The sequence below is a fragment of the Hyperoodon ampullatus genome, assembly GCF_949752795.1.
Source record: "Hyperoodon ampullatus genome assembly, chromosome: 5".
In the NCBI taxonomy this organism is placed as follows: Eukaryota; Metazoa; Chordata; class Mammalia; order Artiodactyla; family Ziphiidae; genus Hyperoodon; species Hyperoodon ampullatus.
In genome coordinates this window covers 135,968,073-135,994,444 of record NC_136918.1, presented here as the reverse complement: position 1 = coordinate 135,994,444, position 26,372 = coordinate 135,968,073, and the positions used below count along the sequence as shown (strand labels likewise).

The 26,372-nt window shown below is 45.5% G+C and overlaps 1 protein-coding gene across 1 annotated transcript in view; it reads left to right on the top strand.

Moving 5' to 3' along the window:
- Window positions 1-9,122: 9,122 nt before the first annotated feature.
- Window positions 9,123-26,372, top strand: part of RCAN1 (regulator of calcineurin 1) — a gene marked incomplete at both ends in the record, with an annotated part of 93,937 nt that continues 76,687 nt past the window's right edge. The window contains one exon of the mRNA XM_079705402.1: window positions 9,123-9,356. Coding sequence (XP_079561528.1) covers window positions 9,123-9,356 — 234 coding nt within the window. The remainder of the gene's footprint in view (window positions 9,357-26,372) is intronic.

Sequence of the window (26,372 nt, the reverse complement as noted above, 5' to 3'; positions counted from 1 at the left end):
TATCCCAGTGGCACATTTACCTCCCACTATTTCTCCAAAATTTCTCTTGCCGAGGTCAGTAATGACTTCCAAACTGTGAAATCCAAAACTCACTTTCCAGGGGTCCTCAGAGCCAGCCTTTCAGCAGCATTGGACACAGAGGACCTTCCTCTCCTCCATGAAGCCCTCTCTGGCTTGGTTTCTAGGACACCCCACCTGCCAGTGTTTCCCAGCCTCTCTGACCCACCTGCCCAGGCACCTGCTGACTGAGCTTACACTCCTCACCTCACTCCAAGGGAATCCCTCTCGACAGCCTCATGCCTTTAAATCCCACCTAGAGCTGCATCCCCCAATGCGTGATCCCAGCCTTCTCCCCTGAACTCCAGATTCACTATCCAATGGCCTCCCTGACAACTCCCCTTTCAGGTCTAAGTGGTCTCTCAAGGCTAAGGTGCCCCTCTGTGAGCTCTTGATAAATGCTCTCTCCCCACGTGCCCCTCTCCAAGGTTAGAGGCAGCTTCTTCCTGACAGCTGCACAGATCACAAGCCTTGTAGTTAACCTTGACCCCCATCTTTCTCTCAGTGTGACATATATAATAACGGTCCCCCCGGAAGATCCCCACATGCAAAAACCCGGAACCTGTGACTATGCTACCTTTCAGGCGACAGGACTTTGTCAATGTGATTAAGGTAAGAATCTGGAGAACTGGGAGAGGATCTAGACCATCCAGGAGGACACCACAATGTAATCCCAAGGGTCCTTAAAAGAGAGAGACGAAAGGGTCAAGGTCAGAGCAGGAGATGTGACGGTGGATTCAGAGGTTGGAGTGACAGGAGCACAGCTCTGCTGACCCATTTTAGACTTCTGACCTCCGGAACAATAAAATAATTTGGGGGTGTTGTTTTAACCACTAAATTTGTGGTGTTTTGTTGCAGCATCAATAGGAAAAGAATACACTAAGGAAATCCTGTTGGCTGACCTTCAAACTATAGAGAGACTCTTACCACTTTCTCACCACCTCAGGTCTTCCATCCTGATCCAAATCCCCATCACTTCTCACCTGGATTATTGCAGTAGCCTCCTAACTGGTCCCCAGCTTCCACCCTTGTCCCCACGCAGAGAACTGGGCACATAGCTCCTGAGCGAGCCCTCCTGATAGTCATAAAAAGTCAGAGCATGTTAGCTGTTTTCTGTTCAAACCTTCCATTGGCTCCCCGTCTCAATGGGGGCGAAAGCTAAAGTGTTCACTGCGCCCTACAAAGCCCTTTAAGATCAGATCCTACCACCTCTCTGACCTCAGCATTACTCATGCCCTGATCACTCACCCCAGCCATGCTGGCCTTCAAAGGATCCCTTCAACAGGCTAAGCAACTGCTGCCTCAGGGCCTTTGCACTTGCTCCTCTGCCTGGAATGCTCTTTCCTAGAAGTGGGCATGTTACCCTCTCCCTTCCTCAGGTCTTCCCTGGCTGACCTAGCTGACATCCCTCTCCCACCCCACACACAATTCCCAATCACTCTTCCCTGCTTTATTTTTTGCTCCTCAGTACTTACCAGTGTACATCTACATGTCATATTTATTTATAACCAACAACTGCACATTGTCTTTATTTATCTTCTTTATTGCCCCCCCATCTGTCCACCCCCAGCAATCACCCAAGTACATTTCACGAGGGCAGGGGTTTCTGTCTGTTTTGTGTACCACCATAGCCCTAGTATTCCAATGAGAAGGGGAGTGCCCAGAGTCAGAGCCAGGGTGGGTTTGGGCTTGACTGCGGCTGGCTTGGTGCTGTCACTTTAGCCCTGCTCCTGGTGAGTTCTCCAGCACCAAGTCGCATTATGCAAAACACCAGGCACGGTTAGGTGTCACAGGCAAATAACATGCGGCTCCTACACTATAGGGTAAAATCAAAGAAGGAACCCATCGCAGTGGTTAAAACCATCCCTGAGGGAGGGCACTGAGAGAGGCACCAATGACATCCTACCCTGACCCCTAAAAATAATAATGATGACATCAGCTAGATCTCAGGACAGGCTCGCCCAGCACACACAGGTGGCTTCCAAGGACAGACTGTCAATAGACTGGGTGTGAAGTAGGACAAATCATTAATGTCGCATCCATCTCACAGTCTAAAGAAGAACTCATAACAATCACAATAACTAACTGGTCCCTAGACCCAGCCCCTGACCTGGTTTCATTCCCTAGAAGCTGGCCAGAGGGGAAGACCGATTTACCTGTTATTCCTATGTTAAAAGACTTTAACATAGTGGAGAAGAGGGTCCAAGTGGAAGACCACAAGTAGAATTCCAATCCTTCCATTCTGAGCCCCTCCTCTGTGCCAGGAAGTGGCTGGACAAGGTTTCTAACCCCGGCAACACTTCTGAAAGGAAGCTATATTTCCATCACCGATCTATACGAGAGCATTTGGAGACTCCGACAGGTCAAGTGTTCCCCAAGGCCACAGAGATAATAAATAAAGGACAGAACTGGAATTTAGACCAGATCTACCTGCTTCTGGAGCTATACAGGAGATTGTGCGATACTATTACAGGAGCCATCATTTTATGTCAAAACAAAGGGAGACAGTTTGAACCATAAGCGCTCACTGAAAATGCACGGGCTACGAACTTTCAGAAATGGACACCCATTTGCATATGCACCCATCCCCCATCTCCAGTGGCCTCAAGATGCTCCAAATGACAGCCTGGCTTCTGGACAGCCATTGAGGTCTGGTTTCTAGGACCTTCCCAAGGCCTGGCTGCATTCCTGCCTTTGGCTACCATGAGATGCCCAACATCTTTAATTTAAACCAGCTCCAGGGGTTTTGGTTACTTGCAACCAGAAGAATCCTAGTTCAAGTAAAAGCCACACAAGTGTCAGCAATTTTGAAAGAGAACTTAGAGTAATGTAAAAGTCAGTGAATTTTCTTTCTAAACTTGGAAAGGCAAATTCCAATATTTCCCCTCAAACCTAATTTATAATTCTGGCTTTCTGATTTAAAAAGCACCAGAAGACCATTAAAAATAGCAGGGATTTTTAGGGGATTGAGAGGTACAAACTCTTCTGTATAAAATAAACTACAAGAATATATTGTACAAACCAAGGTATATAACCAATAATTTAAAAAATTACAGGGATTTTTAAGAGGGGATTTTAAGAATGAACCTTGAGTAGGGAAAAACATTCCTTTCTCTAAAACAAATGAAAACAGCAACAACATAGGACATATTTTCATTTATTTGACAGGAGGTAATAAAATGGAAATTTTCAGTTGGGTTATTTAAAGGGTTTACTGGTTTGAGCAGTCTTTGGAAAAGTTTATTCTTTGTAAAAGCAAACACTCAAAGGCAGCTATTTGCCTTCTATGTTAAGTTTTTAAATGTCTATAATTTCCCGGAATGTGCAGAAATGCCTTTGGTTCATTTAATAAGCATTCAGCGGGTACCTCCTGCACACAGCCCCCTTCCATTTCCAGAACAAAATAGGAAGAGATTGAAAGTGTCCTACAGAGAAACTTTCCCACCTGGCAAATGAATAGACTGGTTTATCTTCGCACAGGCATGTTTGCATAACTGGGCTGCGTTAGATGCAAGAGACAGGTGCTGAAGACGGAAATAACCAAATGTGGCTTTCTCAGCACCTCTTTGCCTTCTGCATTCTGTAATTCTGATGGCTGACACGAAGCAAGTGTGAGGGAAGGAACGTGAGTGGGAGGTGGTAGTAGGATACACTAACTGAAATGTGCATCCCTTCCCCCATTTCCAAAAAAAAAAAAAAAAAAAGAATCCCTGAGAGCAGCTCTTTACCCATCTTTACCCACAAGGTTTACTAACCCCGGCAACACTTCTGAAAGGAAGCTATATTTCCATCACCTATCTATATGAGAGCATTTGGAGACTCCAACAGGTCAAGTGTTCCCCAAGGCCACAGAGATAATAAATAAAGGACAGAACTGGAATTTAGACCAGATCTACCTGCTTCTGGAGCTATACAGGAGATTACGCGATACTATTACAGGAGTAATCATTTTATGTCAAAAAAAATGGGTATTTTCTGGCTATCTAAAGATGTGGATCAAATCTGCTCCTTCAAGTCAATGAGGAGGAAAGGCTCGCTGGTTAGAGGCCAAAGCAGGAAGCAAGGCCAAATCTTAGATTCCACTGCCACTGTTAGAAGAAGAGGGACAGCTAAGAATTCCCAAAGGATGCTTCAGGAATTTTGTATCAGTGTTATGGTGAAATAGCTCTTAAAAGATTACCCTCTCAAGTTTAATTGATTTCATCCTTAAAAATGTCTGCACTTGGGAATTCCCTGGCGCACCAGTGGTTAAGACTCCGAGCTCCCATTGCAGGGGGCGCAGGTTTGATCCCTGGTTGGGCAACTAAGATCCCCACACGCAAAGAGGTGTGGCCAGAAAGAAAAAACCTAAAAGAAAAAATAGAAATGTCTACACTCATACTTAAGTAGCATGTTTTGCTTCGTTTCTGCCTGTGCTGTTAACAGCTCATATTTTCTGTTTTTTCCTCCTTGGGAGAGACCACTGATTGCTGATGTTGTTAGAGTCAGTGGGCGAAGGCATAAGACACAGCGTCTGCTTTTCTTAAAGACAGAAGTTACTATAAAATTTTATTTTCTAGATGGAAAGGAGAATCTGACATTTTATTACTAAAGATGTCTTCTGTGGTAGGGCAAGAACCTTGGGCACCCAGATGTGGAAGGCATGATGCTAATCCTATTTATTGAGAGTGTCATTGGAAAAATGTTGCCTGTCTTATCAGTAAACAAGGAATGTTGCAGCCATCAAGCCATCACATTACAGCCTCCCCAAAGGTGAGCCCTGAGGGAATGCATAATAGAAATAGGATGCCCACCATCAAGCCATCAGGCTGCAGCCACACCCAACAGTGCCCCCTGAGGAGACTCAGGATGAGAAAGCACAGTATACAGGCCCCAGATAGCTAAGGTGCATATCAAAGGAATGAATGTACTGAGTCCAGATTCTTGCATCTTCCCATATAGAGAAAAGTGATCACTTCTTTTTTATTTTTATTTATTTTTTGCGGTACACAGACCTCTCACTGCTGCGGCATCTCCCGTTGCAGAGCACAGGCTCCGGACGTGCAGGCTCAGCGGCCAGGGCTCACGGGCCCAGCTGCTCCATGGCATGTGGGATTCTCCCGGACCGAGGCACGAACCCGCACTCCCTGCATCGGCAGGCGGACTCTCAACTACTGCGCCAGCAGGGAAGCCCGTGATCAATTCTTTAACTTGACATGTCTGGTTTTCTTGATTTAAGAGTAATCTTTTGATGTTCCAACTACCTGGTCTTTTTTGCAAAGACTCCTTTATATCCTGGATCCTCCCTTACCTCTTTGGAACTGTCCCTCAGAGCAAATCCTTGGCTTAAGTCCTCAGTATGTCCACCGAATAAAACACAATTCTCAACTTTTAGGTTGTGCATTCTTTTTTCAGTCGACAAGAGCTTCCATCATTTCGCTCTGATATTTTGAGAGCTCTCTCTGTCTCAAACAGCTCACCCAGCACTGGCCCTGCCTGTGTGAGAGTGGGCTCTGCCTGGCTGGCTCTTCCTGGCATCATCACTTTGAACTGCCTGCACCTCTTACTTTCTGCTCTCAATCCCCTTACCTCTCCCCTTCCCCTTCTTTGTCTCTGCTTTATTTTCCCTCTCCTCCACTATTTTGCTTTGGTTCCTTCCCCTTTTCTGTTTCCTATAGTCCCAAAGGGCAGAGGCAGTGCTGGGATGAGAGAAAGAAAGCTGGTGTCCTGCTTCGCCATTTGCTGTGTGTTTGCTTAGCGGGGAGGTCACTCCATTTCTTGGAGCCTCAGTTCTAAGAATCTGGAGTAATATTAACTGTTTGTGAGAACGAGGTGAGCTAGTTTAGGTGTACCCCCATTAACTATTTTAGAGCCACTCACATAAAATTGATGTTATTACTGCAGACATACAAACAACTGCACAATATTACCCTCTTTACTTTGCTGCCTGCGGAGGGAGAGGAGAGATAGGAAAGTGGGACTCCTCCGAAGTCACTGAAGGAATGCGTGAACATTTTGTGTCTTAGTGATGACTCACAGCATTCCAAAGTCAATTACAGGTAACTTTGTCTTCTTTGTCACTTGCCTGAAGTGGAACTTGCTCTTTCATCTCTCAGCTCAGTTTCTTTCCTTTGTACTTTTCGTCCACCAGGCCCAGTCCGCTTGTGTCAGTGGTCTAGGGAAAGCCGGGATTGAAAGAGCCTGCTATCCTGAGGGTGATGACAACACAGACCAACCCGGCCATGGTTTGGCTGGGTGTTACTTTTCAAAAGTGGTGCCTCATCCCCTTTGTTAGCTTTTTCAGAATGTCTGGCTGAGCTTTCAGAGAGTTTTATATTCTGTGATGTCACCCACTCTGCCACACTTCATCTAACTCCTGATGGCCTTTATTACATTCTCTTTTCCATAAATACCAGCTTTATTGAGATACAGTTCACGTACCATAAAATTCCGCCTTTAAAGTGCAATTCAGTGATGGGTAGTATATTCATGGAGTTGTACACACATCACCACAATCCAAGTTAAGGAATTTAGTGCTTTTCTAAGTATGGGAAGATGCAAGAGGCTGGGCTCACTGAAATCTTTCCTTTGACATGCACCTCATCCTATCTGGGGCCAGTATCCTCTGTTTTCACATCTTGAGTTTCCTCAGGACTCGCCGCAGGGAGTGGCTGCAGTCTGATGGCTGTCAGATGGCAGGTATTCTTTCCTTGCTGAGTTTCCTCAGGGTTTACCAGCTCACGTTGGAGAGCTGCAATCGCTGATGACTGTGCCATCCTTTGTTTACCGATATGGCAGGAAATATTCCATTTCTCATCTCCCCTTCTTTATTCCCCCAGTCCCTGGCAACCACTACCTACTTCCTGTCTCTATGAATTTGCCTACTCTGGACATTTCATATTCATGGAAACATACAGTAGGTGGCCTTTTGTGACTGGCTTCTTTCACTTACCATCATTTTCAGCGTTCGTTCATGTTGTAGCATGTACCAGTACTTCATTCCTTTTTATGGTTGAATAATATTCCATTGTATGGATCTATATCTGGTTTACCCATTCATCAGTTGATGAACTTTTGGGTTATTTCTACTTTTTTGGCTACTGTGAATAATGGGGCTATGGATCTTCTTACATAGACTTTTTTTTTTTTTTCTGGTACACGGGCCTCTCACTGTTGTGGCCTCTCCCATTGCGGAGCACAGGCTCCGGACGCACAGGCTCAGCGGCCATGGCTCATGGGCCTAGCCACTCCGTGGCATGTGGGATCCTCCCAGACCGGGGCACGAACCCGTGTCCCCTGCATCGGCAGGTGGACTGCCAACCACTGCGCCAACAGGGAAGCCCCTACATAGACTTCTGTGTGGACATATGCTTTCATTTCTCTTGGGTAGATACCCAGGAGAGGAATTGCTGGGTCATGCGACAACTCTCTATGTTTAACTTTCTGAGGAATGGCCAAACTGTTTTTCTGAAGTGGCTGCACAGTTTTACATTCTCACCAGCAATATGTGATGGTTCCAATTTCTCAAGATCCTTGTAGCACATTCTCTTTCATGAGTTATCTCTGCATGCATACCACTACTCGCCTTGGATTTAAACTCCTGAAGTGCATGAACTGCTCTGAGATTGTCAGAATAGCAACCACAGCACATGGCAGGTTCTGAGTAAATCTCAGCTGTTAGTTGGAAAAACTTTTTATTATAATCACGACAGTTCCTAACTGGAGGCCTACTTTAGGAGAAAATACAGGTCTAATTTCACGTCTTCCAAAGACACCTACACATAAACAGTACTGCCGTTTATTGGGCCCTTACTGTATTCTTACCATATATGACCTAATTTTTCAGATGAGGAAACTGAGATTCAGCTTACTTGTCCAAGTAATTAACAGCAAAGCTGAAATTTAGACTCAGATTTTCACTGAACCACATTGCCCTTCACAGTGAAGGAATTCTATTTTGCAGGAAAGGTGGGAGGGGGAGAGGGAGAGAGAGAGACACTTATTTGAGGACCTCCGTTTTCTATCTATAAACTCCCCAAAGGAAAGGACCAAGGTTTTACTTCTTCCGTTAGCTCATATTGTACACAGTACATGGCAGTAACTCAAAAAAAGTATTTCTGATTATTTAAAATTTGAACAATGATATAATGACTAATAAGCTAAAATCTAAAAGTAAGGTATTGTCGCAGGGGGGTGGGATGAATTGGGAGATTGGGATTGACATATATACACTACTATATATAAAATAGATAACTAATGAGAACCTACTGTATAGCACAGGGAACTTTACTCAATACTCCGTAATGACCTACATGGGAAAAGAATCTAGAAAAGAGTGGATGTACGTATACATATAACTGATTCACTTTGCTGTACAGCAGAAACGAACACAACATTGTAAAGCAACTATACTCCAATAAAAATTAATTTTAAAAAATAAAAAAAGTAAGCTATTGTTAACCACGGTCTCGTTCAATTCCCTGTTGCGGCTATATCTGACAATATACGGTAAGAATCTAACCATTTGCCAAAGGCCATAGCCAGAACTATATCTCGTTTAAATCCCCCAAAGATGGCCTATGTGCCTCAAAAATGTCACTCATGGGAACCACAGAAGCGCTGATTCTCCAGCTATTAACCCTGCGCCCAAGACACTGCCTGGCGCCTTCAGCTGGCATCGGATGTCAGAAAAGCGGAACTGGCTAAAGAGACCTTTGCCCCTAACCAACATGGCCGCTCTGAGGCTTCAGGCTGAGGGCGGCAGAATGAGGATCACGTGAGAAGAATCCCGCTCTTCTATTCGCTTTCTCTTCCGGACGGCGGGCGAAAATGACCCACGTGGGCCGGCCTTAAAGGGCCCACGTCTAAATCCGCCGGAGCTCCGCCCCCGTTGCCGGGCGGGCCGGGCGCGGAGCGGAACGGCGGCGGGCGGGGCCGGCACTCCGAGGCCGCGTCTCCGGGAGCCGTGGTGACCGCAGCCCGCTGCGACGCAAGCCCGAGGAGGTTAACCGCCCAGTCGGCTGACGGGAGAGCGCGAGGATCCCGCGGGAGCCCGGCACAGCCGGCGGGGGCGCACGGCCGCGGGGATGGAGGACGGCTTGGCCGGGCCCCGGCTCGGGGCGGCGGCCGAGGCTCGAGCGCAGCCCGGGGTGACGCTGCGGCCCTTCGCGCCGTTCTCTGGGGCTGCCGAGGCAGACGAGGGCGGCGGCGACTGGAGCTTCATCGACTGCGAGATGGAGGAGGTGGACCTGCAGGACCTGCCCAGCGCCACCATCGCCTGCCACCTGGACCCGCGTGTGTTCGTGGACGGCCTGTGCCGGGTGAGGGCCGGGCGGGGCGGCCGTCGGGCGGAGGGCGGACACTTGTTGCCGGGAGGAGGCAGCGCCGAGGTCCGGCCGGCCCGGGGCAGCCTCGCCAGCCGGGCCGCCGGCGGGGCGGGAGGCCACCCCCGGGGACGCGGCGACGTCCCCGGCCGCCTGCCGCGGTCCCCTCTGTCCCGGTTGGGGTGGGGGCGCGCTCCCCAAGGTCCCAGGTCCCGAGCACCTGCCGGGCCGCGCGCTGCGCGCCCAGGGGCTAGCCTTTCACCTGGGCTAGTAACCCCCTCCTAGCGACGCTCCTGTCCCCGGGTGTTAACTCGGGTGGGGAGGGGGGCGACGTAGTAGGAGACAGTCGGAGGATGAATTAGCTCCCCGAGCGGCCGGGGAGCTCGTATCGTCACCTTGGGGCTTGGACCGTGCCGGGCACTTACTCCTTTGAGGAGGGGGTCGCCTCATTCATGGGGAGGAGGAGACAGACGTTGAGCGGCGACGTGACTCACTGTTACAAACAGGACGGCGTCTCGCATTCTCAATCTGCACGCCTGGAAGGAAAGCCAATGTTTGGGTGAGGATCCGCGGTTGCTCATTATCCTGCGCTTGGCCAGTTTTGGTGGAATGGTGTTGGGGGGAAGGGGCCCATTTTCTAGGCCTTTAGGATATTTAGTCTGGAATCTTGCTCCCTGAAGGGGTGACAGGAGACACTCAGTACAGGGAGAGTTGGATTTTTTTTTTTTTCCTCCACATCCCCAGGGTTTAGACACGTTGGAGGGTGAGGGGGCAGGTATGAGTAACCAAGGGTGATGGGGAGGAGGAATTTATTTGGAATCTGCAATTAGTGTGCAGAATAAAATTTGGACAACGTAGGCGTTGCAGAATAAAGCCTGTCTTTGAGAGAGATGCCCCATTAGGAGAGCAGCTGTCAAAGAAAGTGCTGCTTTCGGTGCTTGGATCTGAGTCTGCATACTGTCAATGAACTGTAGTCAGGGCGGCTGCCAAGAGGAACACCACTGTGGAACAGAGAATGGTGTGCTTAAGACCCATTTATTTATAATGTATAGGCTCATCTACTCAGGATTTACAGTGGCTGTGTGCTTAGATAAGGCTCCATGTGCGCTTTCTAAAGGAGCTGTTGGCACAAATACAGGGTCTCACTCATTTTACTTTCCAACCTTTTCTCTTCTTGAGGCTAAGGTCTAACAGCATCTCAGGTCTCTTTCTTAAGGGTCCTAGGCTCTCATGCCAAAGGAACAAGATCAGATCATGTACGATGCTGCTTGTTTGCCTAGCAATTCACAGTTTTACGGTCTTCCCAGTGTTGGGGACCATCCTGAAATTGCTGTGTCTGAAATGTTGCCCGCTTTGGTAGCTCTTCATTTTAACAAATATGTGTGGAGATTCTGCTGTGAGCCGGGCACTGTGCTAGGCTCTGAGGGCACAGCAGTAAATAAACTAGCATTCCTGCTTTCAGGGCTGGCATTTTTGTTGGGGGAAACAGACAGTAAACAAATACATCTCAAATTTGTCAAGAGGTGTTGGTGCTGTAGGAAAAAGTTGGCCTTGGAAGATGGGGGGGAGGGGGGATTGCTGTTTTACATAAAATGATCAGGAACAGGCTTACAAGGTGCTGTTTTGAGCAGAGACAATGGGCTAGCATTCATTCATTCATTCACTCATTCATTTATTCTTTTGCTGTTTATCGAATGCTTACTATGTTCCAGGTACTGTTTTAGGCCCAGTGGATAGAGTGGTGAATACAGTGAGCTTCCTGCTTATGTACTAGCAGTTGAGGAAGAGATAGACAGTCAAAAAAAGTAAGTGAACAAGGTGATTTCAGATGGTAGTCAGTGCAATGCAGAACATACCCAGGATGATGTGATCGGGAGTGACCAAGGAGAGGAGAGAGACTGGGTAGTGCCTAACAGGGGCCCTATGGTATCAGTCAGGGCCTAACAGGGACCCTATGGTAACCAAGAACTGGTTAATTGGGGCAGGACTGAGGGAGTCAGAGGGAGTGTTGGGAGGAAGTCGTATTGCTGGAACTCTAGGAGAGGAGCCTCTTGGCAGGAGCTACAGACGTGGAGGGATGGAATTGAGATGCTGAAGCCGCGAGTTGCAAGTAAGAAATACCCCAGCTTGCCCCAGCTTTCTGATCTCGTTGGCAGAGCTCAGCTGGCAGCCAGGAGGCCAGGGAGTCCAACCAGTGCAGTCCGTAGGTGGGTCAGCCTTCCAGGGCCCAGAGGAGGGTGGAGAGAGCAGAGAATGGCTCTGGGATCAGTGCAGGTAAAGAGGACGTGCAGAGAGGGTCCGCATGCGGCCGCTTTAGACTGAGTGGCCCCAGAGGCCACTCTGCACAGCTTGGACTTGGCTGGCAGGAAGAAGCTCCTCGTGTAGATTTTGTGTGGCCGGCGTCCAGGCAGAGGGAATAGCGAATACAGAAGTTCCAGTGCAGGGGTGACCGAGTGTGTGCAGAGCGCCCAGTGAGGGCAGTGGTGGTGGCCGAGGCTGACGCAGCCGGGGGACGGCTCCACGGGAGCCTGGAGGCCCTGGGAGGGATTCGGATCCTGTTCTAATTGCAAAGCTAGGTGGAGAATGTCTTCTGGGGAAGGAGGTTGGGTGGGCAGGAGAGGAAGCAAAGAGGCCCCTTAGGAGGCTCTTGACTTTGGTTGTCAGGGGAGCTGTGAAGGTGTCTGGACTAGGGTGGAGATGTGGGAGACAGTGCCTGTCCTCTCCATTCGGGGGTCAGGAGCCTCAGAATGCGGGCAGGGGGAGCTCTGTGCCTTGGTTGCCCATCTGCAGGGTCCTGCAGAGGCTGTTGGTAAGCCTTGCAATAGAAAGATAAATTTCTCATTTAGCTAAAACCATTCCTCCAGGTGGGAAGATGTGGCTTCTGAGATTTCAGTCTGATGGCCTTATTATTGTGAAGGCCATTCTTATTAAAGCTGGAGTGTCACCTTTGGGTGGTGTAATGAAAACATGATTCTACTTCAGGTCAGTGGTATCTGACCCTTGAGTCAGCGGACCATTGACTGCATTGCCAACAAAAGTCCCTGTGCTGGTGGTGTGGCCATATCCTCTCTTTAACCAGTCTGTTGGAGGATCATCTGGGTGAGTGATGGTGTCTTAACCTGTTAGGGCTACTGTAACAAAATGCCACAGATTGGGTGGCTTATAAACAATAGAAATTTATTTCTCACAGTTCTGGTGGCCAGCATGGCTGGGTGAGGGCTGTCTTCTGGGTTGCAGACTTCTCGCTGTGTCCTCCCGTGGTGGAAGGGATGAGAGGGCTCTGTGGGGTCTCTTTTATAAGTGCACTAATCCCATCATGAGGGCTTCATCCTCATGATCCCTAGTCACCTCCCAGCAGCTAATACCATCACCTCTGGGGGTGAGGACATCAATATATGAATTTGGGGGAAACACAGACATCCAGATGGTGGCAGATGGTGTGAAGGAAAAAGGCTATGTCAGTGTTCTTTACGTGTGTTCATATCAATCTCTAACCTTAATTTTAAAGTAAAGAAAGAAATTGACCTGAACTGCCAGTTCACTTGGGAATTTATATTGGAAGCCCGTTTTCTAACTATAACAGTTGGATCTGATATGTAAAATTTGTTTTTGTTAGCTGGATCATCAAATTATTATAAATAATTTATAATTAATACGTTCATTAAATGTTTATCCAAAAAATAACTGAAACTGTATCGTCATTCATTTCAAGCAATATTATTAGAGTGATTCACACCATTACAAATGAATGAAAACTTTTATTAAAATAAGATTATTTTTTGTTGTACAGATATTTGCTTAGCATATTCCATTACTGTACTTTTTGTGAACCTTTTTTTCTTTTTACTGAGAAAGCAAAGCAGTGCTTTGAACCGGTAATTACATGTGCTTTGGATTGTTGGCAGTGGTTCGTTGGTTCCCTGGAATAAAGGTTCCTTCAGTTGTCACCAAGCTAACCAGAAATTTAGAGTTCTCAAATAATATTGTTAGTTTCCAGGCAGTAGATATAATTTCACAGAGTAATGGAAACGAATGCCATTTTTCTGTTGTCTGAGACATCAATGTATATTTGATTGACAGCTCTGCCTGTGACTAGCTCTGCTAGTGACTCACCTTTCTTAAAACAAATGCCCACATAAGATTTATGATACTGGCGTGACTTTCTTTTCAGAATATGAAATATTCTGATAAGGCATGAAAGGTGGTTGAGGGGTGTCCTTAAATTCTTTGTATCAGTGAAGACCCCTGAGAAACTCTCATGCCCAGGCCTCTGCAGACCGATTCCAGTCTCAGGGGCTGGGAACCACCTGGAAAGCTGCCCAAGGTGAGTCTGATTGGGAGCCAAGGTTGCGGACCATTGTCTAGCCAGAAGGGGTCTAGCCTGACCAGAGTCATTGTTGTATCATGAAAAGATGATTGAATAATTGATCATTGGTTCCGCTTTCAGCCAGATCTGTGCCTTGATTTTCTCTAGTCCAGAATGGGAGTCAGGCCTCTAGTCAGGAGCCTCCCTTCTCCTAAGCGCCTTTTGACCTTGTGGCTGGAAAGCGGAATGACTGGCCACCAGCCTGAGAGCCCAGCCTTTTGGCGGGTGACACATGAGATAAGAACACCTACCTGAAAGTGGGGTTGCCTCGGGGCTTTTGTACACATCCTCTTGCGCTGCTGCTTGCTCTCCACCAGGCGTCAGATCCTGGACTCGTCCTCCCAAAGCTTGTATTTCGGTAGACAAGATATCACTCAGTAGTAATTTGATGATTGAAATGTTTGAAGCTCCAAGGTGGCACAGCTGAGATGCATAGTTTCCGCCTGTATGGTTGTATATGCTTGGCCGTGGATCTGCTTGTTCCCATCACAGTGTGTTGTAAAATGTGACATTCCAGCAGGATAGTAACAGTTGGGGGTTCTATTACAGTGTAACATCCCTGCCTTCCTAGGCCATTTTCACTTTTCATCCTAGTGTCACAGGCATGTGGTTTCTGAGACGTAAATTAAGCATAAAATGTCCCCTGAAACCTCCTCAAGTGTGGAGAGATGTTAAACCCAATATGGTATGGTTTCATTTATTTGGGAAAGTTCAGAATGTTGTAAGTTTAAAAAAACAAAAACCTGCATATTATATATGTGCAAAGTTTACTTTAGAAGTTATCCACTATTTCCCTAATTTTAGAATTTCTGACTCTTAAATAAATCTATCTATCTATCTACATATGTATATATCTATTTTTAACATCCATGAGGTTCTTTTGATCTCTCCTCTCCACTTCCCTCCCTAACAAGGGTTTGGTCCCCTTTTCAGCACCATCCATTGCTCAAAGCATTTCTTCTTCAGTAGCAATAGCTTTCAACGTTATTGCCAGCAACTCCCAAGACAATTACATAAGGGAGCCAAAAAAAGAAAAAGAAAAAAAAATAGGCTTTGTGATAGAATAGCTAAAGCAGAGGCTGTTTGATTCCAGTGTTTATATTTCAGGCTCTATTCTTTCCTTTCTAAAAATGTCATCAGATGACACAGTCTCCTCTTTTGCATACATGCCACTGAGGGGCCTATTTACCCTGTTCTGTGAATGCATCACTCCTGTTACAGTGATGGCAGTTGTGCACGCATCAGTGTGTGTGTTGGGGGTAGGGACTCCTCTGTGTGCATTTTCTGTGCACAGTTGTTAGGACCCATTTCAAGGGCTGAGGGGGAGTGCCGGTCATTTGAAATACAATTCAGTTGTGACAGAATTTGTTCCTCTGTAAATATGAATCACTTTCCAAACATGGGGACGCTGACAGCTAATGAGACAGTAAGTGACTCTGCTCTGTTCTCTGAGCAGTGATGGGCTATACCATGACCGTAAGAAGTAAAAATAGCTCTTCTACCCTTCTTGGGCAGAACAGAAACATTTTCAAACTTGAACATCAGGAAAATATTAACGCCCTTAATTCAAACTTTGACGTGGAAGAAAGGGTTGGCTTCATGTTATGTAGATTTCAGTCACTGTAGAAATCCTTTATTTGATTCAGTTGGTGTAGAGTGTTTTTGTTTATATTTTTAACCTCTAAAGATTTCATTGGGTTTAATATGCTCACATTCCCCTTTGAAGTGTGTCCGTGCGGAGGCAATGCAGCGTGATAGTTAAGGGTATGAATCTGAAGCATACCTTTACCACTAACACCAGTGTGACCCTGGGGAAGCTATTTACCCTACCGTGCCTTCACTTCCCTACCTGTAAAATGGAGGTGCCAGTATACTAACACCTTATGATGTACATAAAATGCTTGTCCCAGGGACTAGGACATAGTAAACACATAATGTAAGTTGTGTATTATCTACTGCTGCGTAACAAACTAACTCAAGACTTAGTAGTTCAAAACAATAAACATTTATTATCTCACAGTTTCTGTGGGTCAGGAATCCAGGGACGGCTTATCTTGGTGCCTCTGCCTCAAGATCTGTAATAAAGTACCAGCTGTAGTCTCATCTGACGGCTCAACTGAAGGAGCGTCTGCTCCTAGATTCACTCACGTGGTCTTTGGCAGGATTGCATTTCTGGTGGGTTGTTGGACTGAGAGCCCCAGTTCCTCAGTGGCTGTTGGCTAGAGGCCCCCCTCAATTCATAGCCACACAGACCTCTTTGTAAGGCAGCTTACAACCTGGCCACTGGCTTCCATCAGAGCAAGGGAGAAAGGGCATGCAAGATGGAATGCAGTTCACAGTCTTCTTGTGACCTAATAATCTCAGAGTGATATCCCACCACTTTTACTAGATTCTCTTCATTAGAAGTGAGTCAGTAAGTGCAGCTCCCACTCAGGGGGGTGGGGGGCTTATACCAGGGCGTGAGTCCTGGTAAGTGGAGATCGCTGAGCCCATCTTACAGGCTGCTGACCACCGACCGTTACTATTTATTAGTACATTTTCTTCCTTGTAAACTTTTTTGACTTCTTGGAGCAGTCAATGTTCAGAAATGTTTATGAAGGTATTTTCTCATCTGATTTTTTTAGCTTCAGCTCTATAAAGAATACAGTTTTAGACTCTACTACTTAACATAAAATACCTCATTGATAGGTTTATAGCAAGGTTCATAGCAAAAGCTGTCAGCCACTACACTTCTGAACCAAGAGCTCAGGAAACTAAAGCTTTTTTATGTTGAGAAGTTTCAGTACTTTTCCTTTCATTACTAATTTCAGCAGGTGCAATGTGAAGTTCCCACGTGTAATCATAATTAACACCATAGGAAGAGGTGTTTGAGGTTGGCCTGAATTCAGAATTAAAAGACAAAAATGTTATTTGATTCAGAAAGCTAATTTTGGATTTTTTCCATACAACATAACAATAGCTTGTTTTACTTTATTACCTTTATAATTTTTGTTAACTTTTCTGCTTTACCTTACAGATAATAAAATAGTTTCTATTCATTAATGTGAAGTGCTTTATGTGTAATATTTACCATTTCATCTTTTTATAAGAACTCTATGAAATAGGTACTATTATTCCCATTCTGTGGACATGGAAACTGAGACCAGAGGAGGCCAAGTAACCTGTCCCAGATCACATAGCCAGTAAGTGCTGGCCCTATGATTCAAACCTGGTTTTAGCCAACTACAAAACCTGTGCTGGAATCATCTTGTATGCAGTAATGCACATGAATTTTTCATATCTTTCACATCTTATTTAAACCCTAGGATATCTCTATGAAGAAAGTGCTTTTATCCCCAGGAAACCGAGGTTCATATGAGTTATAACTCTATTATTTTCTAAGCCACTTATTTATATTTAACAGATCTATTTGAGTGCTTTTTGTACATCAGTGGCAGCCCTGATGATATTCTCGTATTCAAGCGGAAGGCAGTGCCTGGGCGCTGGAGTCAGGCAGACCCGGATTTGAATCCTAGCTCCATCACTTCACTCATTCATTCATTCATTCAACAAGTATTTCTGAGGGCCTCCTGTGTTCTGAGCACTGTGCTGGTTGCAAGGCCAGCTGTGGGACCCCAGGTGAGTCAGTCAACCTCCCCAGGCTTGGTCTCCCCCATTGCAGAAGGAGGACAGTAACTTCTACCCCACAGTCACGGTGAGGTCAGTGTGAGGGGGCCGCAGCCCTTGGTGAATGACAGACACCGTCTCTCCCTTTGTGAGGCTCACAGGCCAGCAGAGAGGACACACACTTTTTAAATTGTGTGTGTTATGTAAATATAACCAAAGAGCTTAACAGATCCGTAACAAACCATGCGTCCTTGGGCAAGATATTCACCCAGACCTCAGCTGCTTCATCTGTGAAGTGACCGGGTTGAGCCCGGATCATCTCAGCGAGGTCACTTCCAGCTCTTCTATCAGTGGAGTGCTTGCTCCCCTACAGACCTTTCCCAGTAGGAATTGACTCAAGGAGAGAATCTTTCCTAGGGTGACTCTAGTTCTCTTCCATCCAGCTTCCCAGCCTCCTTCCTGCAGGGGAGACAACCTCTGTCCATTCTAGGTTTTCAGCTGTGGCTCTTTAACAAAAAGATGGATCACAAGAGAAAAACAGAAGTCATTAATGCGTGCAGTACATGTCAGGTGGGAGAACCCTCATCATGACGCGGAGGCTTAGAACTTGGCTTATGTAGCCTCTTCAGCAAAGAATAAATTGATAGAGAAGTGGCAGGAGGGAGGAAAGCAGTTTCAGGCTTGCACATGGCAGCACACTGTGGGGAAGTAAATACGTGGGAGGAAACTGATGGGTGCGTTTGCAGATTCCTCTGTAAGAGTCTGGAGTCATCTCCATTAAAAGGGGCATTTACATCCCACCTATAAGCAGAAAAGAGGGACACGATAGAGCTTTCTTGCATATGTGCTTCATAATTGCATTCAGCTCCAAATACCTTTTATGTCAGGGAGGCATATTTGGGGGGCGACGTTCTGGTTTCCTCCATCCCCACTCTCATGCCTTATCCTGCACTGGTCCGTGGGGGGCCTGTCTGCTGGTTTGTGGGAGAGGAGGTAAATTTCAGTCACTTAAACTTGTGTCTGCAATTGGTCTTGGAAATACCACCGATCAGAGAGGAACCTGTGTCAGAGACCATCTAACGGACGCCAGCGCGGATTCTGTCCAGTTGCCATCTGAGGGTTTGCCAAATATATGACCTCACAAAGCCAGAACAATTGAGTGAATCTTTTTTTTTTAAGTTTTTCCATTATTGGGAACTTTTCCCAATCACTGGACAGCTATTTCTTATTGATACGGTGACAGTATGTCCTAGTTTGTCCATCTGGTTCATGCCTGTTGTCCCGGGAAGGTTACTGGTAGTCCCCTCCTTCACTCTTAAGTTTGGGTCATCAGTTATATACGTAGTTAGTAATTAAACAATTCAGGGACTTCCCTGGTGGCGCAGTGGCTGAGAATCTGCCTGCTAATGCAGGGGACACGGGTTCGAGCCCTGGTCTGGGAGGATCCCACATGCCGCGGAGCAACTAGGCCCGTGAGCCATGACTACTGAGCCTGCGCGTCTGGAGCCTGTGCTCTGCAACAAGAGGCCGTGATAGTGAGAGGCCCGCGCACCGCGATGAAGAGTGGCCCCCGCTTGCCGCAACTAGAGAAAGCCCTCGCACAGAAACAAAGACGCAACACAGCAAAAATAAATAAATAAATTAATTTAAAAAACTCCTACCCCCAACATCTTCTTTAAAAAAAAAAAGAATCCGCCTGCCAGTGCAGGGAACATGGGTTCGAGCCCTGGTAGGGGAAGATCTCCACATGCCGTGGGGCAACTAAGCTCGTACACCACAACTACTAAGCCTGCGCTCTAGAGCCCGGGAGGCACAACTACTGAGCCCACGCGCCACAACTAATGAAGTCCGTACGCCTAGAGCCCGTGCTCTGCAGCAAGAGGAGCCACCGCAATGAGAAGCCCGCACACCGCAACGAAGAGTAGCCGCCGCTCGCCACAACTAGAGAAAGCCCGCGGGCAGCAACGAAGATCCAACACAGCCAAAAATTAATTAATAAACTTAAGAAAAACAATTCATGAGAAGCACCCGGTTTACTTAGCACATACTGTTTGCCAAATATTTTCTGTACATCATTTCATTTCATCTTTCTTACAGCCTTCTAAGATAAATACTGTATTTGCCCATTTTATAGATGTGGAAGGCTTCTGCTCCCTTTGCAAAACTCATCAGCACATAGAATCCCAGGGCAGCTGGGCGTCAGACTCTGGGCGCAGCTACAGAACCATTGGCAGAGAGGACCTCAGGCTCCAGCCTTCAACTTCTCCGAGGGGGAATCTCCGAGCAGTGGTCGCATTTCCTCCGGGGAGCTCACTAGATATTGGCAGAACTAGAATTTTCTCCCGGCCCGCTGGTTACCCTGCTCATCTAATTTCCTGTGAAATGATGTCCTCGCCTGCCACACCTCCCACCCCGTGCAGAGAATCCGGAGCAAGAGGCAATGTGGAGGACAGCTAGAGCCCCGGCAGCCGGAACAGGCAGCACTGTCTCCCGTGCCACCGTTAGGGGGCTGCTGAAGAGCAGGGTACCTATGGTCCCTCCTGGTGGAAGGGCAGAGGAGGCTGTGCGACAGCTAGTCCGGGGCTGTTCAAACACCAGCGCCTGCCACCAGGGGGAGGTCACCTCACATAAGTTCTGCGATGGAGTCTGGTGGTTGCCTTCGACTTTATTTCAGGCACCAAAGACAGAGCGTTCGTTTTTGGAGGGAGAAGTCACCTCCTTGTGCTGCAGAGGAAGCTATTATAATGACAAGTGTGTAGCTGGAACTTTAAACTGGAGAGACACCCCCTCTCTTCCATTCTCCCAGCAGAAAGCCAAGGGAGGGGACTCTCCCTGCTGCTGGGCAATGGGACCCCCTTTGGTTAGAACAGGAAACAGGGACGCTGTGCTCGCCTCAAAGAGTGACCCTCTTTCACTGTGCCTAGTGCACATTTGTGACATTCTCTGCCCCGTCCTCTGATTTTTTGTGACTTATTCGGACTGTGACTCAAATCATCAGCATAAAGAAATATTAAGAGGGAATTCCCTGGCAGGCCAGTGGTTAGGAGTCAGTGCTTCCACTGCCGGGGGGCCCGGGTTCAATCCCTGGTCAGGGAACTAAGATCCCACAAGCCAAGAGGTGTGGGAAAGAAAGAGAGAAAGGAAAAAAGAGAAAGAGAGAGGTCGCTCAGATGAAACAAAACAAACACCTCATTTCAGAGATAAGGGGAATTTTCTGAGCTGTCTTCAGCTCTTAGGTTGCTATGGAGATTACTGTTAAAAGGCAAAGCTGTGCTGGTACATAGGTTGTCAGCCCCGTGTGGTGGACCCCTGTCCTCGGATGAATTACCTACTGCCCAAGCCACGTCGTGACAGTATTCTTCTGGGCTGGAGTCAGGATTTGGGGGAATTCGGGTAGATCTCAGCTCTGCTCTCATAACCACTTCTGCGCCTAAGCTGCAGATCTTGGATGGTGATGGAGAACCCTCAGGTCTGGGTCAGCAGTCTATAAACTACTGAAAACAGACCACTCATCAGCAAAACTCACTGGGTTACAAACATTTCATGAACTGGCCTGGAGACCCTTGCAAACGTTTGGCAACATCAGGGTTGGTTTGTATCTATATCTCTCTTTCCGGAACAGCCCAGCCCAAGATCTATCTTGCAAACTCAACCACCTGTTTGACCCTGACACAGCATTTCCAGCGTGGATTTCTTTTTTTTTTTTTTTTTTTTTTTTTTTTGCGGTACGCGGGCCTCTCACTGTTGTGGCCTCTCCCATTGCGGAGCACAGGCTCCGGACGCGCAGGCTCAGCGGCCATGGCTCACGGGCCCAGCCGCTCCGCGGCATATGGGATCCTCCCAGACCGGGGCACGAACCCGTATCCCCTGCATTGGCAGGCGGATTCTCAACCACTGCGCCACCAGGGAAGCCCTGGATTTCATTTTTAAAATCAGTTCTGAATTTGTATATTTTTTCGAAGTGATTCATAAATTTTCAGGGGGCACTTTGCCCCTAATGTGCTCTGTTATTCAGTTATCTTCTTGACATATATTTGGGAAATACCATTAATGGATCTTGAGATACTTTGTAACCTCCACGTTCAAAGTATTTCAGTTATTTACCACGTGTTCAGGATAATGACCTGGTCCTCAGCACCCTGAGCCTGCCTGAGACGGTGGCACAGGTGCAGTGGATGGGGATAGAGAGGGTTGTATGCTGAGGGGGTGACTTATTTATTGGGAGGTAGTTGTGCAGAGGGCAGAATGGAGACTTGTGCTTCATTTCGTGGCCTGGAATGAAGCAGTAGCAGCTGGGCCATGGCTGAGATTCTCAGCACATTCTTTATCTTATATCATAAAACAAGGGCTGGGTGGTCCTTCACCTTACTAGGAGGCCTGTGACCATTCAATACAGCAGGACAGTGTTTGTGATAGAAGCTGAAGGCAGGAGATGCCCTGAAATGATTTATTTAGTCTTTATCAAGGACTTCGTTTTAATGTCATTGACTATATGACTAGAGATTTTATATTGAGTAGCCATTTAATTTTTGTTTGTTCATTTCCTTTTCATTTCCTTTCTTTCCCTCCTTTGTTTTCTCTGCACAGGGACTACATGGGCAAGATCACCTACCTGTAGGTTTTCTTCTTGCTTGCTACTTATCTTATTTTTATGGCTTAGCTGAGAGTGAAAATGTATAAGAGAATATGCACATATTACCTGTGAGTGCCCACCTTCTTTGCGGACAAATACCTACCTTTCTTTGGAGTTGTGCGTGTTAAAAAGGCAGTAAGATGCAGTAGTTAGGAGGGTGGACCCCTGAACCAAGTCAGTCTGAATTCAAATCCCAGCTCTGCCAACAACTAGCTGTGTGACCTTGGGCAAGTAACTTAACTTCTCTGTGTTTCAGTCTCTTTGTAAAATGGGGTAATAAAAGTACCTACCTCATGGGGTTGTGAAGATGAAAAGAGAACATATAAATAAAGGGCTAAGGATAATAGCAGGCTTGTAGTAAGTGTTTTGTAACTGTTAACAATTTTATTTAAATGATTATTAAAATGCAAGGCCTACGGTATCTGTATTGCTTAGTAGGCACTTAAATATTTGTGCAGCAGTGGATGTAAAACACTAACATAAAAATAAAAGTCTTGCTCTTTTAAGTTCATTCAATATTAAGCCTTATTTTCCCAGGAGTAGTTTTAGGCACTTCCAGAAGTTGCATAAATTATCTCAGGCCAGAAGGCTCTGCAGCTTTAAAATCATGGCAGTGATTGTGTGTGTGTGTATGTGTGTGCACGCATGTGTGCACACACGTGTGTATGAAATTAACAGGCTGAGATGTTGCTGAACATTTAGAACGCATTTAGAGCTGTATTCTACCAGAAGACTAGCATGGCTTGTTATCACCTGTAATGCTTAGAAAATCATGTTTTAACATGAATGAGTGTTGCTACAAAGTTGAAAACAAATTAAAAACCTAAACCCTTTAAAAAATAAATCTGGGCTTCCCTGTGGCGCAGTGGTTAAGAACTGCCTGCCAATGCAGGGGACACGGGTTTGAGCCCTGGTCCAGGAAAATCCCACATGCCACGGAGCAACTAAGCCCGTGCGCCACAACTACTGAGCCTGCGAGCCACAACTACTTAGCCCATGTGCCTAGAGCCCGTGCTCCGCAACAAGAGAAGCCACCTCAGTGAGAAGCCCACACGCCGCAACAAAGAGTAGCCCCCGCTCGCCACAACTAGAGAAAGCCCGTGCGCAGCAACGAAGACCCAAACCAGCCAAGAATAAATAAAATAAACAAATTAAAAAAAATAAAAATAAATCTCAATAAGATAATGGTTTTTACATGAAGTTTCTCTGAAGCATAAAATCATTGTTTATGGCAGTAAGAAATCCTAGGCTTCCCAAGCACAATTAAAAAAAAAATCTGTAATTGAGAAATAAATGTCATGTTTGCTGGTGAGGTTTTCCCCTCCCTGCCTCCGTATTCTCTCTCTCTCTTTGCTTTCCCTCTTTCCATTTTCTCTTGTTGTTCTTAGAATGGCTTTTAGGGAATACACAGATCTTTTCAGAAATTCATTGCCATCTGCTAAATCCCATCTACCAGCCAGCCTCTAGCACCCTTGATAGAAGGAGGCTGGTCATTCTTTGCCAAATCTCATCCTAAGAGGGCAAAATCAACCTGTGATCTTCTTATCTCTGAATGCTGCCCTGTTTTCCACTACGTTGTACCAGGAGAGGTGACCTTCCTGAATGAAATGCATGCTGTCTGCTTAGCACTCAGCGGCCTGCTGTGCTTTTAATTAAATGAACCAATCTTTAAAAACTCCAGTCTTATCCCCAAAGCAGCATGGCACTCACAGTCTGTCCCCAGGTCAGACATTCCAGATGGTTACATCATAGGGTGGCCCCAGTGGGGACTGAAGATTGGATCAAGGGGCTTTAGCATGGTGTGATCTGGGATCATAGTTCTTGGAGCCATTTCTCTGTGCTTTTGGTCCAGGATAACTCGGCCCTTATCCAGCCTTCTAGCCAGAGAGTACAGCCATGACATGCCGACTTGAGCAAGACGTTACCCACCATTGTATTACGTCTACACTGTGCTGGGCTAAGGGCATATTATGTCACTGGGGAAAACTTTCTGAAGATCACAACTCATAATGAGTATTATTTGCTGAGTACCAACTACAGGTTATTACATTTGTCTAGATTGCTGTGTGCTTTGAAGAGTAATTCATTATAAAATTTATATTTGATTGTTAAAGTGTTAACTAAAAATTCCTCATCCTTTTCTCTCAACCTGTTTCTTAGAAATAACCTCTAAGTTTTATGTGTACTCTTTCATGCATATTCTATATATGCCATGTGTATATATTTATAAATATGATACTACATATACACTTTTGCTACTTGCCTTCTTAAAATACTGTGGACATCTTCCAACAGACTCAATGGAGTCTGTTCTTTTGTTGACTGCCTGGCATTTCATTATAAGAATGTAACATAATTTAACCAGCAATTCCATCCTTATACACGCCTCCCCAGGTATCCACAGGGGACCAGTTCCATGACCTGTGGATACCAAAGTCTGCAGATGCTCAAGTCCCTTATAGTAAATGACATAATATTTGCATATAACCTATGCAATGTAAATGCTCTGTAAATAGCTGTAAATGCTTTGTAAACAGTTGCTGGAGAACAGCAAATTCAAGTTTTGCTTTTCAGAACTTTCTGGAATTTTTTTCTTCCAAATGTTTTTGATCCATTGTTAGTTGAATCTGCAGGTGTGGAACCCGAGGATCCAGAGGGCCCACTCTGCATATATCTTTGTTTACTTGTGTAAAAATGCTTGTAAGATACATTTCTAGAAGTGAAATATCTGAGTCAAGGGTATGGCTCTTTTGCATTTTGATAGATACTGTGAATTTGCTATCCTGAATGTTTATACCAATTTATATTACCACCTGCACTGCATGACAGCTCCTCTTTCCCCACATTCTTGCCAATACAGGGGGTTTTAAATCATTTGGGATCATTGCCGCAATCTTTGATAAGTGAAAAATAGTATCTCTTTGTTATAATTTGCTTAAGGTTGACCATCTTTTATTCATATTGGTCATCTGTTGCTGTTTTTGTTGTTTTCCTGTAAATTGATTGTTTATATCTTTTGCTATTTTTGTGGTAAGTTTTCATCTGTATTTGTGAATTTTTCAGAGTTTTGTTGTATATTAAGGAAATTGTTACTTAATCACATATATTACTGATGTTTCTCCCAGTTTGCCATTTGACTATGGTGTTTTTACCCCACAGACATTTTTGTCCTTTTTATTTGTAGTTCTGATGTAGAAATTTTGCCTTCCTGTGTTCTGGGCTCTTATACCTAGAGAGTCCTTTCCTGGGCCAAGATGTGTAGGCATATGTTTTCTTCTAGTACTTTTACATTTTTATTTGTGATGTTTGCCTTTAATTCCCTGGATATTTTGGTGTAAGGAGTAAATTCAGTTTCTGATTTGCTTTTTTGCATGTTACTTGCAGGTTCCAAATCCTGCAGATTTGACATACCACCTAAATGGTCAAGTGTTCTTGAATCAGGGCTCTTCTGTTCATCTTTTTGTCCATTTCTGAGCCAGTTTCATATTATTTACAATGGGGCTGATTCTACCCCATTCTCTCTTTCAGAATTTATTTTCCTGGCCCGTTTCCTTTCCTTATCTCCTTCGCAAACTTTAAGAATCATTCTGTCATTTCTAAGTATCCTCTACCCCCTACAAAGAAGGAAAACAAAATGCACCAACCAAACCTGTTGGTATTTTGAGTGAGATTGCTTCGGGTTTACAGTTACGTCAGGGGAATTGACATCTTTAAATATTATGTTCTTATAATGTTGTTCTACTTACTTAAGCCATCTTTTATGCCATCTGTACAGGTTTGACACTTTCCATGTACATATATATATATATTCTTCACATAGATCGCCTATATATTTTAGTTTGTTTTAGATATTTCAGTATAAATATTTTTATGTAAGCTTAAGAAATGTATTAAAATATGAGCTCTCTTTTCCATTATACTTACTTTTACTTTCATATAAAGGAAATTGTTTCCTACATATTAACGTTGTAACCATCTGCCATACTAAAGCCTCTTACTGTTTCTAATAATGTTACAGTTCATTCTTCTGCATTTTGCAGGTATTAAATCATATCGTCTGCAAATAGTGACGATTTTGCCATCTTCTTTACAATACCTGTTTTATTCTCTAATCCACATGGCACTATGACAGTAGATCATAGCGTTGGCATATGGCATCCTTGTCTTATACCCAGCTTTTAAGGGAAATGTGCTAGTGTTCTACCATTAACCTTAACCTTGGCGTGGCAGTGTGGCATTTTAACTCACCTTCCTTCCGTTATCTTTGACAAATACTTTCCCGTCCTAGACCTGGTTACACACAACAGACACATCAGCTCTCTCATTGCTTTTTTGTAGGCTCTTACCTAGCACTCAATCCTCCTTTTAAAGAAGTGACTTCAGCCTTTCAGTCAGAACCGTCATCTTC